General features: G+C 45.7%; 1 protein-coding gene across 2 annotated transcripts in view; it reads left to right on the top strand.

Moving 5' to 3' along the window:
• The window catches only part of LOC116425695 (zinc finger protein rotund), a 229,993-nt gene that overhangs the window by 95,409 nt on the left and 108,621 nt on the right, over positions 1-25,963 (top strand). For both annotated transcript variants that reach the window (XM_076373514.1, XM_076373513.1), the window contains 2 exons: positions 12,123-12,191; positions 12,274-12,325. In XM_076373514.1, the coding sequence (XP_076229629.1) occupies positions 12,123-12,191; positions 12,274-12,325 (121 nt within the window). The remainder of the gene's footprint in view (positions 1-12,122; positions 12,192-12,273; positions 12,326-25,963) is intronic.

Genomic DNA, 25,963 nt, shown 5'->3' with positions numbered 1-25,963 from the left:
ATAAAATACTCCTCAAGTTTAATTATTCATACCTCAATTAGCGTTGATTTTGTGTAACGCGGTTTTCCTAAAATTCTCCAAATATTTGATGACACGGTGTAATTCGGTTCTCGTCGACGCTCCGTCTTCTAAGAATAGCTCTTGAATCGTTAATTGAACTATGATTTTTATCGCGCCTGACATTTTATTGTTCATAATTCATTGGAGCAATAAATGTCGAGTTAATTCTATGTATACGCTTGCTCCGTACTACAATCGGGAATCGGATGGTAGTATTTCGTTCGAGCTACGAAGAATTGATACTCGTGTATGCTGAAATCTATTTGAAATATTCGCTACGAGTTTGACGCGTGATTGTAGGTCAAGAGCTAATCAAGGCATTACCGCATTTGCAATTCATTGCAATTCATTGCATACAATTGGCTAACGCTATTGATACGAGGCCTATCGCAGAGAGGATTTTATAAGCGCTGCGAGTAAGCGTTTTATAATCCAGCACATTAGGGAATACGGTCCGCTTAAACGCGGTCTTATTAACCGAGTTCCCCTTAACGCGGTCGTATTTTGTCGGCGAAGAAAGTAGTAAATCGAGCGCGTGTAGTCCTTTCCCCTAAATGGACCGCGTCAGTCTCCCCAGCGGGCTCTCTCGGCTGCTCAACCACCGGCGCACCACTGAAAACCGTGTAACGCGAGACCGAAGTTATTCTCATTAGCGTCCTTTTCCCCGTACGATACTTCGTTATCACCGAACGACTTGAACCGAACGACGCGAGGGTGGCGCATGGACCGCTGGTAATCTCGTTCCGCTTCCAAATGAGCTGTAACGATCCCCACAAATCTGTCTCGATCGATTCCTGATCAGGGGAGCAATTTTTTAAGAGTTGCCCGAAAAAAAACTCCCAGCCAGCCAAGCTGCCCTCTTTCCAATTAACTGTTTATCACGTATGACTATTACAGTGGAACGAGAAGTCGGCCGACTAGCTGCGAACTAAAGTGACACAGAGATAAGAATAATTGATTCGCAGATCTAATCTACCAAAAACTGCCGTCACATATTACAACTTCCGTATTTCCAACAATTGCAACGATTATTCTAAAATATTAGTATTACGCTCGATCACGCGACTCCCCTAACGCATCGAAACAAATACATTACTATACTAATTCAAGCAAACATACAACCTCTTACCGCCACGCGACCGCTTACGCAACAACATCCCCGCGTAACAACGCGCGCGGAGCATCCCAATTAAATAATGGAAACCCTCTCGGCCAAGGAAAGTTCGCGGAACTTTCCATTTTAAGAGACAAAAGGGTGGAAGCGAGGAAGTGGAGCAACGGTCGCGGCCAGACGAAACGCTCGTAAAGCGGCCGCTCAGACTCTAATAACCCCGGCCCCGAATCAATCCCGACGCGGAAATAAAGATAAAGTCCCGATCGCAGATAAACGTCGGGACGACGTAAAATATTTTCCCGGGCAGCGGAACAGCGGGAGGGCGAGCGAGGGACGCGGGGGATGGTCCGCTGGAGGCGGACGACGGGAGAAGCTGCCTGGCGGAGAGATTGGAGGGCAGAGAGACGTATAGGTTTATGGGTTTCCGCGAGCAGGCCGCGGCCATTCCGCGCGTCTGGAGCACCGCCGCCCCCGCGGCCCGCCCGGCCGTGTGTCGCGGGGTGCCGGGGGCCGCTACGAGGTTGGGGTTGGCTGTAAAAATTTTACTGCGAATTGTCTGCAGACCCGCGACCCCACCGCCCGACGTTACGACCGGGAAAAATAGGAAACCCCCGGGAAACCGTCGGAAAAACTCGTCTGGGTCAGATCCCCCTACCTTTCCGTCCGCGCTGCCTCGTTTGCCGACACCTTGCCGCCTCTCCGCCGGTCCTGTTCATCGGCATTTGGGTCAGGCAACCGATCCACGGACCGCGGTGTCGTTATCGCTCGTTCGACACTCCTGAGTTTCCTGGTGATCCTGAAGACAGGGGTTGATCAACGTTGCCTTGGCAGCTGGGGTAGCTGTTAGACTTTTCGTTGGAGGATTCGAATACTGAAGCTTTAAGATGCTAGGAACTTCTTGTGTTTATCGTGGAACGAGTTAAGTGTTTGAAAGTTAGGGTATTCAATAGGGAAGTGTTTAAATTAGAGTGTAAATGAATTGGAAAGGAATATTGTTATCACTCTTTCGACGCTCCGCGAGTTTCCTGGAGTTCCTGAAGATAGGGGCTGATAAGTGCTGCCTTAGTAGCTGGGGTAGCTAGACTTTTGGTTGGAGGATCGAGCTTTGAGGTTGGAGGATTGGAATGCTATAGCTTTGAGACGCTAAGGACTCTTTGTGTTTATCGTGGAACGAGTTAAGTGTTTGAAAGTTAGGGTATTCGATAGAGAAGTGTTTGAGTAGGAGTGTAACTGAGTTGGAAAGGAATATTGTCATCACTCTTTCGACGCTCCGCGAGTTTCCTGGAGATCCTAAAGATAGGGATTGGTCAGCGTTGCCTAGGTAACTGAGGTAGCTTTTAGACTTTTGGTTGGAGGATTCGAATGCTGTAGCTTTGAGATGCTAGGGACTCTGCGTTCATCATGAAACAAGTTACGTACTTGAAGTTAGAGTATTCCATAGGGAACTGTGTAAAGCTAGAGTTTAAATGAGCTTAAAAAGAATATTGAAAAGTTCGATTTAAAACACGAAAACACTTGGTACCCCTAGCTCCGTGATAGACGAAGAATCCTTCTCCCGCGAGACACCGTTCGCAGCAAAAAGAAACGAACAAGGCGCACAGGACGTGGCAGAGAAGGGTCAGGAGTCACGTGAAATTCGGAGCGATCGGTTATCGGGCCAAACACACAGCGTGTCCCCGGAGCGGGGGAAACCGAGGCGACAAGGGAGAAGAACCGCCAATTCGGGACCAACTGTTGAATTTTATCACTCCCTGTCTCCCACACCCCCTCTGTCGCCCTTCGTGTTTCGTCTGCGGCGAGGGGCGAGGGCAGAGGGGCTGGTTAACGTGACGCAGACCACATGTGTCCCGTTTCTCGCCGTCCTCCCCGCTCTCTCTCCGGCCCTCTGCGTCTCTCCATCTCCGTCTCTCGCTCGACTCCTAGGCCTAGCCGACAAAAAAAGCCACGAAAGCGATACTGACACCCTGTGGGAACACATGTGTGTTCTTAGATAGCTGGAAATGAAGGAGGAGGAACGTTAGAGGGTCTTCGAACCGAGATAATCCATTGAACCCGGCTTCCTCGACGGCGGAGAGAGAGTTTCCTTGGGAAAGTCGTCCCGATCTCCGCGGATGAAATCCCGGAGCAGTCGGTGAATCGATTAACCCGGCCGCGCGATGCTTCTTTCAATTATTTATTGCAACGGATTCAGACGTTCCGCGGGATTACCGGTCGCGGACGTAATAAAAGAATCCTGTTATTCCTTCGCGAGCGGTACCACGTTGATTTATCCCCGCCGGTTAAGACAATTTACTCCAACCCCCGCCGATTCTTCATAGTTTCTATTACTCTGGCGCGCGCCCTTCGCTTGATTCATTCTCTTGGCAACCGCGTCGCTCTATCAATCTCGCGGCCGTTCAGCGCGGCATTATCTCGCGTATAGGTTGCGGGAGCCGGGATCGATCGGCAACGGGAGTTGCATCTGAACCGGGCGATTTTCCTCGAGACGCTCGGTTCTCGGGGACCTCCGTCTTCTTTAAATAACGTCGCCTTGTTCCTTTCGAGATTCTTGGGTGCCTGGAAACTTTACTTGAACCGGCGAGGATTAATCTTTCGCACTTGCAAGCTTTTCGCTGGAAATAGTCGATGTTTTGTGATGAGGTGCGAACGACCTTCGTTGAAACTGACTTTATGATCGTTCATGCGTAAATTAAGTGATGAAAGTATTTTATCTCGATGTTTCGCGTAGTGATGAATGAAACTACAATTTTTCTGTATTAAATTAAGACGGTCAGCTCTTGAAACAACTGCGCTAAGCAACTATTTTTACATTTGCTCGTAATTATAGGGACATTTCAGTAGCTAAAAATCTCTTGATTACCTAAAACGCAACGTATATCTGACATTACAAAGAACAAATGATCAATCTTCACATAAGAAAATATTCCATCCTCTTCCCACAAAATGTGTATAAACTCCTTAACACGTTGAGTGCCGCACGATTTCAGGCGGAGAATATGCGAAACGAAAGAAATACAATATTAAATTATTTAATTGAATTGAATTGCGTTATTATTATCGCAATTATTACATAATAGAGAGAATTACAATAACTGAGTTTCATCGGGGGTCACCGGTGATCCTCATAGCATTTAACATGTTAACAATAAATCCTCATAACGTCAGTCGTCTAAAACTCGAAGAACATTTACGCACGTAAAATAACAGGATGTCTCCTAATCAGTGTTCAAAGGTTTAGTAGGCGATGTCGTGTCGGTCGCTGCAGGGTAGACAGGTTCCTCACCCGTTCGTTCTCGCGGCCACGTGTAACCCTTGAGGACTCCAGAGTTTTGCCAGCTGCCAGCAATTTATCAGGGGCCCTCGTGGCGGGCCTTGGACCTTGGCTCGTCGATCGCAGTTTCGTTCTGTCACGACTAGAAACCCGAGAGTGTTCACCCTGTTGAATCTCAGCCCGTTCCCGGAATCGGTCCATCGGGACCCACCGGGTCGTCCCAGGGCTTCTGTCATTAGTACCCCGCTATAAGTCATTAAGACGGCGACGAGGACGACGACGACGACGAACGGAACGATCAGGTTCTCCGGGCGGTTTTCTAACGGCGTCACGGAATTTCTATTCGGCCTTTAAATCGCCTCCGGCACGCCTAAAGAACCGGGGGGCGTCAAGTTAAATAGACCAGGAAGTCGCCTTCTTTAATCTATTTTTAATATCTTTCATCTCCGACTCGGCTCCTCTGCTCAGCTGGTACGATGCCCGACGTTTCGATCAACTCACGAGCACCCTTCAGCTCCACTTCTGCATGAGAAAAAAGAATCATGAAGATGTTGTTTGGTATAAAGTAAGCGTACTCGAGTACTCGGTGTACGGCTCCTCTGACAAGATTAAGTGACTGCCACGGCTGGCAGAGCGACGGCTTCTTACCGGAGTGCGAGGAAAGTTCGGAACTCGAAGTGCCCGGCACAATGATGCCGTTGAGATTGAGATTCCTCGAGTTTCAGTTGAACGGTCGAGGATAACCCTGGCTATCGAAAGATTTCCCTATTAAACGTCCATCGAGCTGTTATTGAATCCGGCGCAAACGAAGCGCATCGAGTCGCATGATCGACGGAGAATGCACCGGGGATCGAGGATCCGGCGATACGTTGATCCCGGATAGTTGAACACGAGAGGCCCTTCGGGGGCATTAAGAATTAAGTAGTCCTTTTCAAACACCGGATCGTCCCATCAGCCGGCAAGACACAACATCGACGCACTTTGCTCGCGCTGAAATGAGGGTCGAGACGGGTTTTTTTTCTTCCTCCGTGGAGAGCTTTTTTCCCGGGGAACCCTGTGGATCTTGACAACCGAACCCGCACTCGGGGAAGTTGAGTACCCTCGTTGACTTTTGATACGATTTCCCCGATGAGAAACAAGACGTTACGATAACAGTTGTTACGACGCGAACGTTTAGTAAATATTAGGTAATTATTTCAATGCGATTGGAACGGGTTCGAATGAAATGATTTTGGAATGAACGTCGGGGTTTATTGAACCCTTCCCCTGTGAATGGGGGTGAGAATTCATCCACAGCATCCCCTGCTTGTCGTAAGAGGCGACTAAAAGGGGTCGAACGCAGGGTCAACCACCGATCTTTAATCTTCTCCGATCGAAAAGTGACCGGCGACCACGAAAGAATTACACGCAGAATTTCTATGGGAGTAGAAAAATCCTGTGGCCGTGCCCAGGCACAAGGGTTCCGAGGAAACGTGGAGTTCGCTGTAAAAGATTAACTGGAATTGAACGACCTAGCCTACTTCGGTTCGAATCGATGTTCCGCGAGTCAAAGGTAAATTCTAGAGCACGGAACGGTTAGTACCTAATTATATTTAATTAGAAAAACTTGAGTATATTTATTCAGGAAATGATCTTTTAATCTTCCATTTTCCCGAAGCATTCAAATGGCATTCTTACGGTACCACCGACCAATCCCTTTCTTTGTGTTTCATTCGATTATTCCAAGAAGCTTGAGTCCACGGTTCTCGAGTCCTTTGTCTTGCGAGTTAATAAGAGGATCTCAAGAAGGGTTGAAGGACCGTTTCCCCCGGCGAAAAGAGGTTCCTCGCCCGACTCGGGTTCGCGGCGGCTTTTGTGAAGGGACTTCGTATCGTTCGCGAAAAAATGAAGCGTCGTAGATTAAAACAGCTTCCCTTTAATCCGCGCGGAACACAGGATAAAGCACTTGTTCCGCGTTAACGAAGGAAAGTATCACGGGAAAGTGCGCGGTCCCGGGGAAAGCGGCGGTCGAGAGACGACGCGGCGGCGAACGTGAAACAAATAAATGAAAAGGTAACCAAAGCGGCGTCAGGCTACGCTGAACGAGCTATCATATTCCGCGGGAAGTGCGTCTTCACCGGAATTAAACCCGCGAGCGAATTTCCAAAGTTTCCCTCTTCACCGGCGAGCCTTTTTACACGTCGTTTTCTCGCCCCGTTCTGCGACGAAACAATAAAAATCGGAAGACCAAGTCAACGAAGAGTACCGAAAAAAGAGAAACGAAAGGAAACAGTTTTCAACACCGGAGACGGTAATTTCTTCGCAGGTTTCAACCCCGAAAAAATATTCGCCGCTCTTCCCCCGTCCGCCGAGCCCACGCTCTAATTTCGTTAAACAATTATCGCCCGCTCGGTTACCGTGCTCCGCGGCGAGTTTAAAAGCGCGGTTTCAACTTTCGCCCCCGCTTTGAAAATCCCGGCGAACTTTCCCGCGCGGTATCATCGTTGGCCGAGGCGAGGGGCCAAGGGTCGTAACGGATCCACGTCGAAAAGCTCGAAGGGCACAGGTGCGTTTTATCGAGTCGCAGCTCTGAGAACTTTCCCAAGGATAAACCCACCCTCCGATCGAATTACTATTCCCCGGAGCATTCGTCATAGAAGAACGTCGCGTCGCGACGTCTCAAAGCGTTATACCGAAGAAATCTCGCCGGTCGTTCGGCGGATCGCGAAGTAATCGTGTCCCTTCGAAGGAAAACAGTGGGACGGGGAGCGTGGGACAAGAAAAAGAGGGTGGCGAATAACGACAGATAAAGAAAGAGGGGGTGACGTCACGGCGGGCGTCCGTTGGGCTAGGTCGCGAGACGCGGCCCCCTGCCTCTCTCGTCCCGCGAACGTCACTCCCGCCGCGTTTCTCGCCGCGAACCGCCTAACCCACCCCTCGCCGCCCTCCTCCAGCATCTAGCAGCTCCTCCACCCTCTCTCGGCCGTCGTGCCGAAAAAAGCAAGGCTCGCAGAAAGGACGCCCGGCGTCGTGGCGCTCTTTGGCTGATCAATACACGCCGCCTCGTACGCGGACGGACGGTCACGCATGTGCACGGTGTGGGCCCCTCTTTTTCTCTCTGTCTCACCCCGCGCGCCCCCGCCCGCACCCCCGACCCCCACGTATCGTCTCCGTCCCTCTTCCCGCCGTCGATTTTTCCTCTCCCTTTTTCTCTCCGCCCGACCACCCACTTTTCCTGCCGCGCGCGCGGTCTCTCCGTCTTCGTCCGGTCCCAGCCGCGCGCGTACGCCGCCTCTCTCCCCTTTTCTTCCACGTCCCTGCTCCTCCTTCGTCTTCTTTTTGCGCCACTTCCAACCCCCCTCGCCGCCGATCCTTTCCGCCCCCGTTCGGCTCGCACCCCCTTCCAACTTCAGCTGGACACCGAGAAAACGCGTGACTCGTCTTCCTTCGAGGGCTTCATTCGAGGACACGGGACTCCTAAGATTGTGCCCCGCGATCACGCTTTCCTCGCGCGGCTTTCTTGATCGCAAGATTTAGTTGAACGCTTTGTACAAGAACACGAAACATGAATTTTCCATCGGTCCGTTACCATCATTTTCCGAGGATCAATGATTTTTCGTTAATTTCCACGCGAGTCTGTCGCTCGTAGCATTCACCTTTCCCCGTTCGCCGCGGCGTCCGTCGTTCCCGCGTCTTCGACTTCGATATATTTTTCATCTGTCCGATCCCCACCGCTACCCCCGTCTTTCCCCGAGTCGTTCGATCCTTTCCACCCCCTCCGCGTCTATCTTTCCGCCCCTCGTTCCCCGGCCGCGCTCCTCCTTCCCGGAGACTGGCCGATTTTTTCCTCCCGTTTCCTCGGCTCCGATATTTTTTTTTACACCTCTTTTCCGCCCCCCCGCCCCCGGACGGTTGGTTCACCAGCCCGCCGCCCCCCCAGTCCCGTGCACCCCCGCGGCCCAGGCCGCCTCGAGCGCCCTCCTTCTCTGTCTCTTTTCTCTTCTTTTTCATCCCCCTTTGCTTGCTCTCCTTCGATCTACGCTTCTGCCCCCCTTTCCACCCCTTCCGCCTCCTTCGTCTCGCTCTCTGTTTCTCTCCGCCGGCCCCTCCGCACCAGCCCCTCCACGCGCCCACCTATCCTTGTGATTTTTTTCCCCGGCCACCCTCCGACGCCGGGCGTAGGCGTCCTTTTGCTATCGGGACGCTCTCTCGACTATCGGCCCGACCACCTACACCGACATACGGAATAGACAGAGACAGGGGAACCCCGGGCGAGGGCGGAGGCAGAGAGGAGGACGAGGGAGGTTGTGGAAGGAGGCGGAGAGGGTGGCTGCAGCGCCTGGATGCGAGCTAAAATGTATTTTTTTTTCTCTTCCCTTCTTTATCTTCGCTTCGAGCTGCTCGTGGTAGGTTGGATTACCAATCCAGGGATCGTGGAGCACGTTTTTCCATTTTTTTCCCTCCTTTTCGCTTTTTCCACCTACCCCTCTCTAACCGTTCGCCCATGTGTGTACGTGTGTCTGTGCATGTGTGTGCACGTGTGTTTGCATGTGTACACACAAGAGTGTATGCAGATGTCGGCGCGCAAGCCGGTGTGCGTGTATTCGCCTGGACGTAAGGGTTGGATCGGACAGAGCCGGCTAACACCCCCACTACGGAGTTTTCCGGCTAGATAGAAATTATCGACTTGAATTTTTCGAAGACCCGTGTCCGCGTTCGTTCGAGCCTGGATCTGGGTAAATTGATCGGGGGGTGGCGGTAATGGCAAATGGGGTGGAAAGGGTTCTCCTCGCCGATTCTTCTGTGCCCCCTTGATGAAAAGCGTGAAAATTATCGGAAGATGTCGGCTCTCGGACCGCAGCGCCGACCTGCAACGCCGAGATTCGATCGGGATCGGTCGAGGGTTGCGTCTCGGTCGACAACCCTTATCGTAAATGTCAGAGAAATGTCAGGGGATGACATTAGACGCGGCCCGCGAGGCTCGCGCGATCGAAACGCTTTAATTATTCCCGTTTTCTTCATTTGGGAATCCAATTTTAAGCGTCACGTGGCCGATCGCGCCGCCATATGTCGGCAGCCGTGGCGGATTTAAGGGATGATCCAGTCCCTTCCTGCTCAAAAAACGATTCCCCCCGGCTAGGTGCTCTCCACCTGAGTCCCCTGCGCTGGTCCGACTTTAAAATAGAACCGTGGACGTCGTCGCTTCCGGTGATGCTCGAGATGTCTCACGTCCCTCGACCCATCCCCCAGAAACCCTCTAGCCTGATTTTTATTTTTGGATCGAGGCGAAAGTCGCCATTAATCATGAGAATACTACTTTGAGTAATTACTCGAGCGGAGATCATAAATTTCCGAATCTAGGACTAATGAAGATAAATGCTTCATCGTGTCGATGGGTTTGATACTTGATTCGAAGACAACCCTTAACTCTTTGAAAACTTCTTCAAATACTTACAATCTTATGCATTCAACTCTTCAATAATAGAGAAGAGAATCTATGCGTTGATCCCCTTGAATAATTAATTCTGCAACTGTATGTTCTATATTTTTACGTCAACAATACTGTAACGTTTCCCTTCGAAGGTTTAATTCAAGGAGGAGGATTCCGTTGGGAAAATGTCTCGCTCGAAAATGTTTCCCCGAAATTACCCTCGAACAGCACGCAACACCCGAAAAGCATTCTCCGAGTCGTCGTCGTCGGAGGGTTCGCTACCCTTCGCGTTAAGGCGCGCTTGACCACCCTCGCCCCCAAAAATGCATATCCCTTCGCGTTCCCGGAGTTTCTCGCAAGAATCGGATCGTTTCACGAGCCACCTGTAGAGCGACAGACGAGAGTATCGCCCTTTCGACGCCTTATGGTGTCCCTTCGTTCGGTTTCTAGGTCGGCCCTACACCCTCAGATTTACGGGGGCGTAAAATTTGGCCCGCGAAGTGGCCGTAATATCGATTCCCTTTCGCGTTGGAACTGGGGCGATCGTTCAATCGTCTCGAAAACCCACGAACCGACGAGAAATTCCTGGTTACTCCAGTTCCTTCGAATTTTTTTTTTACCTCGGCTTTTGACATTTCGCCAATTAAGGAGCCCGTGAAACATTCCCCGCCGAGCGGAGACGAACAAACGTTCCCTCGGAATGAAGCATTACCTCAGCTTATCGTCTTTCATTCCTCTTCGGCAGACATTTTTTATCCGCGCTATAAATTTTCCAGCCGTTGGCTCCGAGACAAGTTGAAAATAAACCGCCCCCGGCTCTTCCCTTACGGATCACATTCCGAGTCCTTCGGGCTGGATACGTGACCACCCACAAGATCGTTCGTGTTGCAGGGTGGCGGCGGGTCATCTGCGGTTTAGGAGGTCATGAGAAGGGAAACGAGGTCATCCCTGGTATTCTCGGTGTCCTGCAGGTCCTGTTCTACCCGTCGTTTAAAACCCTGCGTTCCCTTAGTCGAGGGATGGACGCGTTTAACGGTGTGGGAACACGGTCGGGGGAGATTAGGTAGAATTTTCCACGGTGTCGCAATTAGCGCCGAATGATTTACTGGGAACAAATTTGAATGATTTCGGGAACTCCCTCGTGGGACGGGCTGCGTCAAGATTTAGGAGATTCGATATTTAACTGCCTTCGGAGTCGATCGAATTTCCAGAGGACAGTTTCATTTTCTTCGATGGAAATTCCATTTGGTTTTTTCTGCAGGGTTGACGATTCGTCGAGATCGTAGGGGTATTTATTAAATATTCCGATGAAATTCGAGCTCGTCCTCGGTGTCCTCGGCGTATCCTTCGACCCTCAGGCATTACTCCCACGCGACCTATCCACCCCCGTGTCCGCGTAACAAGTTACGCCAGGGAAACACCGTTCAGGGGTTGGGATTGTTTATCTTCGCAGAAGGCCGAGTGATGCCCAAGGTCAGAGGCCAGGTCCGCTACCCTTGTCTCTGTTGTGTCTAGACAGCGCCTCCGTCCACCCTCTCGCCACCCCCGTTTTACCATCCGCGACCCTCTTCGCCGCCTTCGCCGCCCACCACTTCGACTGCCTCCCTCGGTGTATCACACTCCACCACCTTGCCGACCCTCGGCCTCTCACCTACAGCCCCTTGCGCCGCACGGTGCTCGCCAATTATCGAGCCACCCCTCGTAGGTTTTCAAGGTACGCGTTGTCGCTAATAAAAATCCAGCTGGCGAAAGACCAACGGTTCTCGAATAATCACTGTTTACGCGATGTTTCTGCAACGATTACTTAATCGCCGTGAATCTTGTACGAGTTCCTGTAAGTGTTGTTAGCTGAAATCGAGTTTGCCTGAATGAAAGTTCCAACAGCGAAAGACGCTCCCAATTTTCTGAAATATTTATGAACCCGAGATTTCATTCCTTCCTAATTCCAGATCTATCCGTCGTAGGTCATCTAAAACTGTTCTATCCACGGAGTTCCATTAATCCCGTTCAACTTTGATTAAACAAAACCCGACGGATGTCCGTGAAGAATTGAAACATCAAATTTAACCATCCCCCGTTTCCCGAACTATCCTCGTACCAATCCTGTCTCTTTCGACGCAAAGTATATCACAATTGCCGGAACCCCCCAGGGAACTTCCGAATTAGTTTCGGCACGCAACGATCCGGCATTTCCGAAAGAACCGGGCCCGACTTTTAACGAAACGCCCGTGAAGGTTAACGGTGCGCTACCGCGCTTTCTGTTCCAGCAATGCAACCCCCACGACAAGGAGAGCGACTACTGGAGCGGCGGACGGGGCGCGAAACAAGGTTACGAGGTGAGCCAGCCGGTCGCACATATTTTAACCGAATCGCCGGAATTTTCGCGGGCCCGTGCTAATTCTACTTAGTGAAGCGCAGCACTTTCTGTTGCAGGCGAAAATGAACGCGGACCACGGCCAGCTGCAGAAGGGTGAGTTTCCGTGTCTCCTTGCTTAATTCCGTACCGGCTTAATTGCTCGAAAATTCGCGCTCGCCAGGAGGAGCCGCGTAATTATACGCGCTCAACCCCCGGCCCACCCTTCTTCGACCTTTCCCTTCTCCTCCGGCCGCGCTACTCGCCGGAGAACCGTTTCGGCCGTTGAATAAACGTCGAGCGCCGCGCAAATATTGACACTCAATACTCGATAGCGCGGCCATTCGCGGATATTGAAATAACAGAGGCGAACGGCGACGCGGAACGGCCGGGGCTTTTTCTATTTTCCAGCGGGAGGGGTGGGAATTTTATTTCTCTTGCTTCTGGCTTGTAGCTGCGAGGGGATTCCTTGAAGGATCCGAGTATGCGAAGGTTAAAATAATTTATTGACCCTTTGGACTCGAGAGGTGACCCACAGGTGACTGTTTCTGATTCGAAAATTATCGTCCTATGTATATAATGTTTATAATACATATGTGAAATATTGAATATTATAAATTTCATATTCATCTTCTTAATTCCTATTTGCTTTCTCGCTGGCTTTCGAAAGCAAAAAACCTTCGGGACTCGGAGTGTTCTCGATTCTACTCTCGCGTTAGTATTACCCGCGTGAAAGATAGTTCAACGCAGCGTTTTATATTAGTCGAGGACGCCACAGAAACTCTGATCTCATAATAATATATCATTACGAACGACTCCAGCGAAAGTTAACGAAACGCGTACTTAATAGAACAAGATTGAATCTCGCTTGAACAACCTATCGAGAAAAAACCACCCCTATTAGAAGCATATCAATCAACACCGTTCCAACGAAACTAAAGACAACCGATCCCACAGAAGTAATTCTTCAAGCCGTTTCCACTGCTACGAATCAGCTATTCACGTTTCATCGCGGTCGATGCAAAGATCAAGGAAAAGATCGATGGATCGCGTGAACCGTATCTGCCACGGGTCCGGGGATTCGCTAGATGATTTCACCTTGTCGCGGACGGGAGGTTTATTATTAGATAACACGGCACAGGCCGGGGAAGACCTTTGACTGTCCAGAACCTGAGCGGCCGAGAAAGAGGATAATAGAGGAACGGCCGGAGGGGCGGGAGGAGAGGTTGGGCCCACGGAGCTGACGCACGCTACGTGTAAACAGTTCGTAAGGCCCCGTTCGCTGTCTGAAACCGGTTGTGACTTTGCATCCGTGACGTAAGATCGTCGATTAGGATCGAATCAGGTGGAGCTGGAGGGGCCAGCGGGGCAGGTGGAGGCCGGACAAAAAACACGTGTGAACGTGAATTTATCATTCCGCCGTGTCCCCGTCACAATCTTTTATTTTTCGCTTGGTTACCGGTCCGCTTCCCCGCGGCTTTGTCCTTCGTTTTATACAGAGGCCAGCGCGCCGCGGACTTTCCTTCTTCCGCGTCGGGCTTTTTGCCCGCTTTCTTCCCCCTTTTTCTTTCGGGCTGAAATGGGTCAAGTTCGCGGGCCACGCCGAGCCCCGGCTTCTCCTCTTCCCTTCCCTCTTATTAAAGTTCGCGCGCCGGATGGATCCGATAATGCCAACGCCTCCGCGTCTCGCGGATTCTCTTGTTTCTGTCTTTCGGATTGTCTCGCTGCTGGAAGATTTAACTCTTCGAGGCACGCGACTTTAACCGTTCGAATGCCAGAGATTTTTAACCAGTTTTATCTGTGGAATATAGTTGGAAAACCTCTGGTTCTGCGCGCGGTAAAATCGAAAAATGGAGCGTGTACTCGTCGAGCGTAGGACGAATGCACGTAGAGTATATTTTAATAAAAGATGAAAGCGAAACAAAGAAGAATTACATGTTTATGCGGAAAAATAAAGAATTCATCACTGCAAAAATTAGTGTCATCTCAAGCTTTACGATGACGTGTATACTCGTCAAACACAGTTAACTGGTTAACATATTGTACGCGGAAAAAGTAACGTACCGCCGAGGAATATTAAATAGATTAGATAAATAAATAAATAAATACAGTAGATAGTTGATTCCTTTCGCGTATAGTTGAAAGTATTTCTATTTGCAATGGAAGCTCTTGGAAACATTCAATAATGAATAAATGAATGAAATGTAACTGATACAAATTGTAATTAACAAAATGGCCCGCACGCAATGTGTTAAAAAAATCCGAACAGCGCAATAGCGCTTTCTGAGTTGTGCTTTCAATGGAATGTTTAACGTTGGATATTTATTATAATTTGTTCCGTCGGTCCTTGAGCTATTGATGTTCGTTTGGTTAGATCTCGGAAGTTAGGGGTTGGAAAATAGACAATGAGGACACGTAGTTGTGTAATCAATATATATCGACGTAAATGTTTAATGACTAATGCTTGTAAAATTCAATGTGCGTCGGATTGACGAGTTCCTTAACCCTTTGCAGTCCTATGTCGAGTCAGACTCGACATTCTATTTTACTGCAACCTCTACCTGTTTTAACAATTTTTTCTATATTCCTTTGTAGTATCACAATTGTACCATTTAAAGGTAACATTTCAATGACTCCTAAATATTCTTGAATAAATAAATAGAGCGTCATATTAAGCTGCAATTGAATGAACTATCGTCGACGTGAACCTCGAAGTGAGAAACCAAGAGCACTTCAAACCGCAAAGGGTTAAATCTAGCGTTGAGAAATGTGGCAGAGCAGTTGATATTCGTAGAGTCATCCGTTATAGATTTCAATGGAAATCTTTGGATCGTTCAGTTTTCCTTGAAACACGAGATCATTGCAAGTATGTGACACTAGTAACATTAACATATTAACTACCACGGGAGACATCAGTTCTACGTATCACCTATTCCTTCGTAGCAAAGACAACAAGGAACAATTATTAATTACTGCAATTCTCACCGTTATCTAGTTATCCACACTATCGAACATTTTTATCCGACATCAGTCTGATGTATTATAATTATTCCCGAGTCATTTTAAATCTCCAGTCCCATGTATCCGTCGCATCGAAACTATCGATGTCACCGGTAGTTCCCTATTCTCCATTCTTCGTGCAATTAATAAATGATTTCGGGTACACTTTAGAAAGTTGCGCCAATCGGTCTATAAATCGACAGTTCCAGTCCCAGTAACCCAAGAATTACACTCGGATAACTCGAGTCTGCTTCAGAAATAATCCTCACAGACGAAGAAAGGAACTTGAACTCAGAATCCCGCGAATCGCGATTAACCCTAATCACAGCACCTGTTTTTATAACGAATCATACAACGATGTAACTCTCAGTCACTTATGAGAATGAAAGGAATGATTAAAATGTTATTATTTTTGTTTATAGGGCCCAAATTTTAAAAGTCCAAAAAAACTTTTGGAAATGCAATATGAAGTAATTGAAAAATTCAAGTAAAAAGTTCAAATATGACTGAAAGTTACGTCGTGGTCCGATTATGGTTAACACGTTGAATGTCATGGGGTTCACCAATGACCCCCAACCAAATCGAATTATAGTTCACTCAATTAAACCGCGATATTGAAAACATTTCTATATTATAAATAATCCTAACTAATGTGGTGACATTCAGCTAGATGAACCTGCAATAATAACAATGCAATTCATTCAAATGATTTAATATTATAATATATAATATATAATATTATATTTTTTCCATTTCAAATATTTTGTACTTGAAGTGCGGCATTCAACGTGTTAACACTAAAACTACCAAACGAGTCAAAACGATCCACTCCTGATTTCTTCTTTTTGCAATTATTGAAAAGATAACAGACTTCTCTGAGAAATTCTCTGAGAATTTATTAAAGAAACTGATTTAGCAATACACAAAGTGAATTGTAAATCAATTAAAGTCTCGGTAGATGCAGTTTTGAAGTTTCTATAGAAAAATTTCAAAAAGTGTATGTTGCTGCTCGGTAGTTTTAGTGTTAATATTCCCCGGATGTCGCGGTGGTCCGCCGATAGAGAGGATCGACTAGTAAATCGCCGGTGATTTCCGGCCGTGTTCCAGTTTCAAATCATCGATCCCCGTTTCCCGAGGCGTTCGCTCGCTCGCTGGCTCGCCGGCAATGACCTAGGCCGTTCCGCCCGTCATTCTTTTCCCCGTTTGCGCTCCCCGAAGGGATTAAGTAATCCGGTGGCTTCACTCGTAAAAGGTGAAGCACGTTTCCATAAATGTTTTTCACTGCCAATGGCACGCGCGACGTGTCGTGTCGATCGGCCATTTACGAGAGAGACGCGACACGCGGCTTTCCCCCGCCGTGGGCGCCCACGGTGCGCCGATTCACCTGATAAGTGAAAAGAACCGGGGCAAAAAAGTCGCCTGTGCTCATTCACCGGATCATTTTTTCCACGACGAGGCCGCCGACGACGATCCCGATGATGAACGAACGCGAGGCAAGGCTTCTTTCCATTGACGACGTCCCGCGAGCGACGCTCCGCGCGTTTCATTCCCGACATCGATCGACGGTAGGGCTGCCGATCGCATTTTTCTACACGTAATTCATGAAACGCGATTAGACGAGGATAACGCCGGTCGGACGTGGCCGTGACGTTAGTCAGGATCGATAAGTTCTTGTCAAGCAACAGGAAATTCCTTCGAGTCGAGCGATCGCCGTTTGTAATGACAGAGTCTTCCTATTAACCCTTTGTGGACGGATGTCGACACTTCGACAGAATGAAATTCCCATGTTTCAAAAATTAAGTTATATTCCAATTCTTTTTTTTAATTTTATATATTTTGATATTTTCTTGATGTTTTCGGTGCTTTGTAACGTATACAGCTATTCTTGGCCATGTGTCCCTTGAAAATATTTTGTTACAAAAATTAACGTGTACCACACGTGATACACGTGGTACTGAACGTGTTGAGTCGCAAACAAATGATTGAATTACTCGAACAGCAAGAGGTGAGTACGCAGCTTCCTCTTTTCTGTATTATTTAAGCAATCGATATATAATTTAGCTTCATCTGCTGGAGGTTATTCGTATTTCAAGGAATCCTCGTCCGCAAAGGGTTAAACTGCAGTTTTACAGTATTGAGGAAGCGTGAATGGTAGTTGGAGGCAAATCCGAATCTGTTCTGAGGATTAAGTAATTTGATAAATATGATAAACTTGAAATATCATCGAAATAGTAGAAATACAGTCTATTGAACCTTTTCTTATAAGAGGAAACGAATGGATTTCTTAAGAACGAAATCCAAATCGTTCATTTTGAAGCGAACGATTTAGCGAATTGTTCTACACCTCCTAATTTTACAGACATTGCAAAGATGTACTTTCTATCCTCAACTTTAAGGGGTGTCGCTCCTTCAAAATGGATGTTTAGAAAAGATACCTGAGAAATATTTTCCTGAGAACTATGTTTCACATAAGTTTCGTCAAAATCGTGTGCTGGTTGAAATGGTTACCTTCTGTGATAAATTTCGAAGTTAATTGTGAGCTATAATTAATACCAATAATTACTACCGTTTCATTCAACGTTTCTCGTGTTCTAAATTTTCCAGGGTTGATACTAAACTTCAAAATATTCCAAGAAAAGGTCCACTAGACTATTTCTTCCAAAGATTCCCTTCTCAGCTCAATCTCTCCACCACGAAGTAATTATAACATACCATCATCATCCCCAGAATACCTTCCACGAGGGATGATCAGCTATCGGATGAATCCTCTAAGCAACCGTCGCGAAAGTGAAAGAATGTTCGCGACGAGGCTTGCGTTCGAACGAGGCTGCTTAACATATTCATCATTCCCGGTTGGAAACACCGTGTTAACCACCTGTCGCGACGCGAGGAGCCGCTCTCTCGCGCGCGCGCGCCGAGAAAATAAAGCTCGGGTCGGGCTATCACGGCGAGCAAACAGCGGCAGAAGAGGAGAGCCGGCTCTCCGGCGCGGAGAGAGGCCTCTCTGCAGCTGCGGATCACGCATAGGTGAAAGTCGTTATCTGTTACGTTAACGAGCGGCCAGGGCGTCATGGGATCGGCAGAGGGCCGCGGTGGAATCGCTTCACGACTGGGAATTACCATGGTTGGGGCCGCGCTCGGGTCATTAGAGTCGACCATTCGCCGCGATTACGTTTCGACTAACGGAAGTCGTGACGAAACTCTTGCCGAGTCGAGAAAACACGGAACGACACTAACCGTCGCTACTGTATCAGCTCCGACAGCTTTCGAATAGAAGAGAATTGGTTAGCTGCTCGATGATTAGAGCGGAATCGTTGGAGTACTCTTCGGCGTGAAGTTTCTTTGACGACAATGCGACTTGATTGAAAGACGGAGTAGTTGATAGGTTAAACATCTATAGTAAATCGTCTTCAACTAATTACCGAGTAATTCAATTTTCTGACTTCTCTACGGAACTCCAACATTCCGTCTATCGAGATTTCAATGGATTTATAATTTAGTTCGCGTACTTTTGAATCAATTTCATTACTCATTTCCATAAGAGGCACCTATTCCTTTTTAATAATTGAAGAAGAATGTAGAAATGGGTTATTTTGACTCATTTGGTAGTTCTATTGTTAACACGTTAAATGCCGTGATTTGATAGAGCGAAATTCAGAAATTGGAGGAAATATAATATTAATTCATTTAATTGAATTGCATTATTATTTCACGTTCATCTAGCTCAATGTCATTCACATTAGCTAGAATTACCTATAATATAGAAATGTTTTTGAATAATCATCTTTTAATTGAATGAACTATAATTCGATTTGGTTGGGGGTCACCGATGACCCCCGCAACATTCAACGTATCACAGTTCGAATCATCGTGCCTCTATTTTCACTCGGCTTTAGATACGATGGTTCTGTATAGCTACTCAGCTTACTCGAGCTCGTCAAACATTTCTATTAGATTGTGCCACTATTATTAACACGTTGAGTGACACGTTGTTTCGAGCTCTCCAAGCTTCCCTTACTCTTTATTCTGTACTTGTGTCGCTACGATTATGAGTTACAGTAACACCGTTATTAAAGCCGTCAATTTACTAAAGATAGATTTTTGATGTTATTACAACCACTTTCGAGTATTTCCGAAACACCGTTTACGGTTGACCACTGCAATCGATACGTACAAAAAAGATCCACGTCAACGCTTATTAATTTAACACGAGATTTACAGACGTTTATTCTATATTTTGTTCCATTGGTTCTAAAAAACCAAGTGTTTATTTGTTTATATATGGCGAAAATTGTAGCTTCAAAACTGGAGTATTATAATGTATATTCGTATAATTGCACGAATCAAAATTGACTTAATACAGACGGATTCGCACATTCCTTCAATTTTAGTTGGTAATTAAATCTAAAGATAAGGATGAAAAATTTATAATGAGGAACAAACTTAACTTGACAATTTTAACAGAAAGATATTAAAGATAGTATAAACGGCTGTACGTAAGAAGATAATAAAAACGATTTAATAATCAATTTGCGTGTGAGATATTCTAAAATATAGATCAACGCATAAATGTACATCGCATTTTTTGCATTGATAGAAAAATGTGGAGGGTGTATACTTACGTCTTTCGTATAGATTGATATACTTGATAGACTTAACGCTAGAGCTATCAAACAGATCAAAATGACTCATTTCTGATTCCCTTATGTCATAATTGTGAAAAAGATAACAGATATTCCTTTGAGAAATTATCAAAGAAATCGCTTTACCAATAAGTCAATTAAAATCTTATTAAATGCACTCTTCAAGTTTCTATACAAGAATCTCAAAAAGTCAATTTCACTGCAAAATTTAATCAAAATTACCCATTCCTAATTTCTTCTTTTTACAATTATCGAAAAGACAACAGATGATCCTCCAAGAAATTATCAAAGAAATCGCTTTACCAATAAGTCAATTAAAATCTTATTAAATGCACTCTTCAAGTTTCTATACAAGAATCTCAAAAAGTCAATTTCACTGCAAAATTTAATCAAAATTACCCATTCCTAATTTCTTCTTTTTACAATTATCGAAAAGACAACAGATGATCCTCCAAGAAATTACCAAAGAAATCTCTTTACCAGTACTCCAACTATAAATCAATGAAAATCTCAATAGGCCGATTCGAGTTTCTGCAAAGAAACTTGAAAAAGTCAATTCACACGCTCGCTAGTTCTGCTATCAAAACGTTCAGTATCCGTCAAATTGACGGGTTCAGTTACTCGAGTGTTAATTCGTTAGAAAGTCCCGCGCGATGGTGGCGACGATAAGGAGGCCGCCCCGTTACAATTCCTCGTTAGCGGCTAGAAAGCCATCGGGTTCGATTTTCGTAGCGTCGCGCACCCGGAAGATCGAACGCGTTAAGTAATGACTCAATCCCCGGATCGGCCTCGAGCCGCCGTTATTATCGCCTCGCGTGTCTCGAATTCGAATCCCCGGCGAACGTTTTCATTCCGGCCCCGGCTGGAATCAGCCCCGGAGCGTCCGCGTAAACGTTCTCCTCGTCTATTCCTTAATGTTCGGATCGCATGTCGCCGAAATTCCGATGGAAAGGGGCCACGGATTCCGGCGACCGTTGCTCTCCGCGGCCTCGCGAATGGGAACTACGACAGTTCTCGATTAAATCAGTCGGCGTCGGTTGCGGGGACCGCGCCGCGGCGCGGTGCGGTTTCGAAACGGATGGCAGGCGATTTCCGCGCGAGCGTTTCTCTCTAATGAAGATAAATATCGGAACGGGAAAGTAGGCGAATCGTCTCGCGCGACGAGAAGATCGAAGTCGATCAGCTTCTCCCCGCTTTCGTTTCCATAGGAAATTTCGGGATAACTGCGTACGGTGCTGCGTTAACGGAATTATAATTGTATGGTTGCGATGGTTGGCAACGGAGGGTGATTCGGTGATGAATGTGATCTTTGTGGTATGTCGTTGATAGTAAGGAATTTAATCTTTGATAGTTGAATGATTAATAATGTGAGATGATGTTTTTAATCGTATAGTTGCTGGTATAGAATGTAATCTTTGATAGCATGATTAATAACGTAGAATGTCATTTTCAATGGAATAGATAGTACATTATGTAATCTTTGATAGCATAATAATTAATCATGTGAAATGTTATTTTTAATGGTATAGTTGTTGACAGTAGAAAATATAATTTTTCATAGCGTAATAATTAATAAGGTGAAATATAGTCTTGAATAGTATATTGGTTAATAGTGGAGAATATAATCTTTGATATTACAATGATTAACAATGTAAAACGTAATTTTTAATAATATAGTAGTTGATAGTACATATAATCTTTGATATCGTAACAATTAATCATATAAAATCTTACTGCTAATCGCACAGTAGTTGACAGTACAGAATACAATTTTTGATAGCATAGTAATTAACGTAAAATATAATTTTGAATAGTATACTAGTTAATAGTACATAATATAATCTTTGATATTATACTGATGAACAACATAAAACGTAATTTTTAATAGTACAGCACCTAATACCATACGATTCAGCTTCCAATAGCGCATCGTTCGACAATACGGCATAGACTCTAAAATAGTAAGCGCCCCGAGGGAACCAGAAATCCTTCGAAGCGCGTGGATAGATCGCAGAAAGGATTTCCACGGTCTCCGATGTATCTTAAAGAACGTCGCGAACCTGCTCGAGTCGTCAGGCATCATCTAAAAAATTCCAGCGACCTTTTCGAATACTCTGATCGGTTCCGGCGCCGTGCAGCCTGAATTTCGGAAGGCTTTAATGGACTACAAAGAACTCTGGAATTCCCCGAAGCTCCGCGAAACGATCCCGAAGTCGCGCAGCGACGGAACTCGGCGTGCTCTAGATCTCTAGAGCCGAAAGCCGGCCGATGGAGAATCTATCGGGAGACTCGCCGTTGTTGTAAATTCGCCGGTCCGTCGTTGGACGATTATTTAAAAGCGAAACAACGGCGATGAAGCGACATGGAAACCATCCCTTGCGGTTCCTTCCCGGCGGGAAGGTGAAGTAAATTCCAAGGGAATTTACGGCGGAAAAAGGGCTCGTTTCCGCGGGCCATGTTTCCGTGAAGCGACGTGTAAATCGACTCGTTCTTCATCGGCGGAACGGCGTCGTGATATAAAATCCAGGAACGACATCGTAAAACTTGGAGCCCGGGACGGTAAAATCTCTGGAAAAGCCATCAAACCGAAACGGGCCGGGGGAGAAAAAAATAGCGCCGGGAAAACCGTAAAAACACCTGAACTGCCGATCATCGAAGCTAGACGATCGCCAGACGGTGTGTCTGCCGACCGAGAAAACCTTTTCCTCAGCCCCGCGGAATTCCTGCTGTAAAGACGAGAGGGAAAAAATCTTCTACTACCGTTTTCCTACCGTTAAGAAGAATCTTCTTGCTTTCCATTTTTCTATCGTTCCACTACCGCGTTACTCTCGTGCTCGGTACTTCATTAACACTGGATGTAAACGCAATTTGATAGTGAATGTTATGAGTATTATTAGATAAATATCCGAGCTTTTGATCGATACGGTTACAGGAGTCTGTATTTCAATCTATTTATATTGACACGTTGACTGCCACGGTAGTCACTGATGACCGGAGCTTTTAAATTTCTGAAGAACGATTGCAAAAAAAAGATTGATGTTAAATAAAAATATTTAATAGCATAAGTAGCTAGATCATAGAGTAATATGACTAATATAATAGTAAATCGTTAATAATTATTTTCCATATCATTTGCCTTTGTTATTAAAGAATAAGTATTGCTATTCAAAACGCTAAGACCCGTCAAAACGACGCATTTCCGAATTTTTCTTTTATTATTAACGACAGATGTTTCTGACTTCATGTGATGTGACTTCAAAATTGCTTAAATACAAATACAATTATAATAAACTCATGTCGAATGGAAATATTTAGTAATACAATTTATAATCTAATATTTAGTGTACTGTGATGACAAGTTATTAATAATTATTTTTAATACCGTTTGCCTTTATTATGAAAGAATATGTATTGCTACACAAAACGTTCGAAATTCTTGTGGCAGTCAGCGTGTTGAAATACTGCATTTTCTTTTGTTCGTTCAATTTTATATCAATTTCTGTATTATCCGATTGATTGGTTTTTCAATGTTCATTCTTCCTTTTCTGTTTCCACTAACAAAAATTCATCTAAATTCTTTATCTCTATTTTGTAGCCAGTTATTTGACTAGTTACAGTTGGAAAAATGGCATGGTTAGTGTTAACCCTTTGAACTCTAGGCTCCAATATTGCACCAGTTATAATATTAAATATTTTAATGAATCTTAAAGAAGCTACCCTAAAATTATTCGATTTTCCACACATCCAAATTTTGTACTAAGGAGAAAAATAAAAGATCGAAATGTTATAGTATTTCTCATTTTCGCTAGGAATACTATAAAAATTAATTGCAGTTGCTGATAGATTACAAAACAACCTGGAGTGCTAAGGGTTAAGTGCTCGGTGGTTCAAGTGTTAACTATAGTTCTGTTAAATCTCTAGTTCCCGAGATTTAAACGAACACGAGTTTCTCCGGGAATAATAGCATGAATTATAATAAACATCCGTAAACGGTGAACAAACGCAATGTGAAGCCGATAATATATCCTCGCGTCCCATACGTTCGATTTTCTAAAGATTCAAAGTTCTTCCGTTCCCGCTGCTGATTGTCAGCCCGGAAACCTTTCGACTCTCGCGAGATATCGGCGTTTCTATCCGAAGCGTCGCCGCTGGTCGCCGCGCGAGCTGGATTTCTTATTCATAAGAATAATCCCGCGTGAACGATTAAAAATTCAAGTCGCAGTTACGAGGCCGATTCTGCACGGTGCACGGCCAGAGTGAAAGTAGTTATGGAAGTAGTTTTCGAACAAAACCGACTGGGAAAATCTCTTCGGCATTCCTGATTAAATTAAGTAGAAACGGTACGCGGGACACGGACACTTCGGACAAATCCTATTAACCCGTGTTCAGCGGAGGCGACGAGCTGGGCCGTTCTCGGGCCTCGGGTTTAACTTTCGATCGAAAGGAGATTCATTTTTCCTACTTCCCAGCCTTGCATTCGTAACCGACTACTCGTCACTCTATTTTCTTCTATTACGTTTATTCTATTCCCTGTATGAACACTTTTCGAACAGTTCTCCATCGATTAGTACCTTTAACACGTTCACTGCCACGAGAACTTCGAACGTTTTGTGTAACAATACATATCCTTTCATGACAAAGGCAAATGGTATTAGAAATAATTATTAACCCTTTGCACTCGGAAGCTTTTCACTAGAAACATTTGAACATTTTCTGACGAGATAAAGACGATATTTTGTGAAACTAACTCGAAGAGGAATCACACGTACGTTAAGGAACAAATCTATTTTATTTCAATATTTCCAAATTGGAGCGTTATACGAGGTATAATATCAAATGTCAAATTTTATAGTTTCACTGTATGAAATCAAGTAGTGAGTGAGGATCACCTCTCGTTAACACGTTCCGCGTCAGACCGTTTTTTGAAAACTTTGCATCCAGGCCGCCAATGTATTGTTTTGTTTCTGGAGTATGCCTTACAATGATTAATAGAATAAGTGTCACGAAAATCTTAAGCGTTTTCCCGTAGAGTTTTTCTTTTGTAGCAAAGAAAAGCAAGAACAATTACCAATCATTTGCCGTTACAATGTTTGCATTACACTACTATGAACTTAGCTACGTTATTAAACATTTTCATTTCACATCGGTTATCTCGTATGTTACGATTGTCTAGTCATTCAGAAGCGTTAGTTATCAGTGACTGACATGGCGGTTAACGCGTTGACTGCCCCGAAAAACATCAGCGTTTTATGTACCACTTATTCTCTCTGTAATAAAGATAAAGAGGAAGAATTACTAATTATTTCTTATCTCAATTCTTACCTTACACCATTATCTAGTTACTTGCGCTACTGAGCATTTCGATTCGACATCAGTTACCTTACGAGCTACGATTATTATCTTGTAATTTCGAAGCTCCGGTCATCGGTGACGCCATGACAGTCAACGCGTTAACGCGTGAAAAATGTATTATTTCCGTACAAACATCTCGTTTCTCAGCATAAATCAACAATACTCCGTCAACAGTGCTAACCAAAGCCCCGTCGTTACTCGAAATTCAAACTCAATTCGTTCTACATCTCGCGGCCATCATCGTCCGGGAACTCGACCATTCTACCCAGTCGAAAATTTCAATTTTCCGTATTTCCGCGAGGAGGAAACAGTGCAGTCCAAGGCTGAGGAAAAATCTGCTTCCACGGAAATTCCATCGGTGTCTCGGGACGAGGGCAAGGAAAACGAAGAATTTCCGCGGAGCACTCTCTCTAATGAAAAACCTTTCGAAATACCGAAGAAATCCCTTCCCCCTTCCCTCGTGTTTCTCTGTACGCGTTCTGTCCCTGTCTCTCTCTTTCTCTCTTGTTCGGCGAGGACCGGTGTGGCCTTGGAAATCACGCTGAAATACTAGGAAAAATATTTTGGAGAGGAGCAGCGCCGAAATTATTTCTGAGACTGGCTCGACTAGTGGTCTAATAGTTGCCCGGTGACATAACGACCTTGCCAGCGGTGCATCTGATTTGAATTCCGGCGCTGTGTCCCGTTTCGGGACCTTTCCGGCCCGGACAATGGTCGCCCGAGGCGGCCGCTCATCGACCAAAATGTTTCACTCGCGGGA

The sequence above is a fragment of the Nomia melanderi genome, chromosome 14 (assembly GCF_051020985.1).
Source record: "Nomia melanderi isolate GNS246 chromosome 14, iyNomMela1, whole genome shotgun sequence".
NCBI classification, from domain to species: domain Eukaryota; kingdom Metazoa; phylum Arthropoda; class Insecta; order Hymenoptera; family Halictidae; genus Nomia; species Nomia melanderi.
The sequence above is the reverse complement of the archived record's forward strand: the minus strand, read 5'-3'. Positions and strand labels throughout refer to the sequence as shown.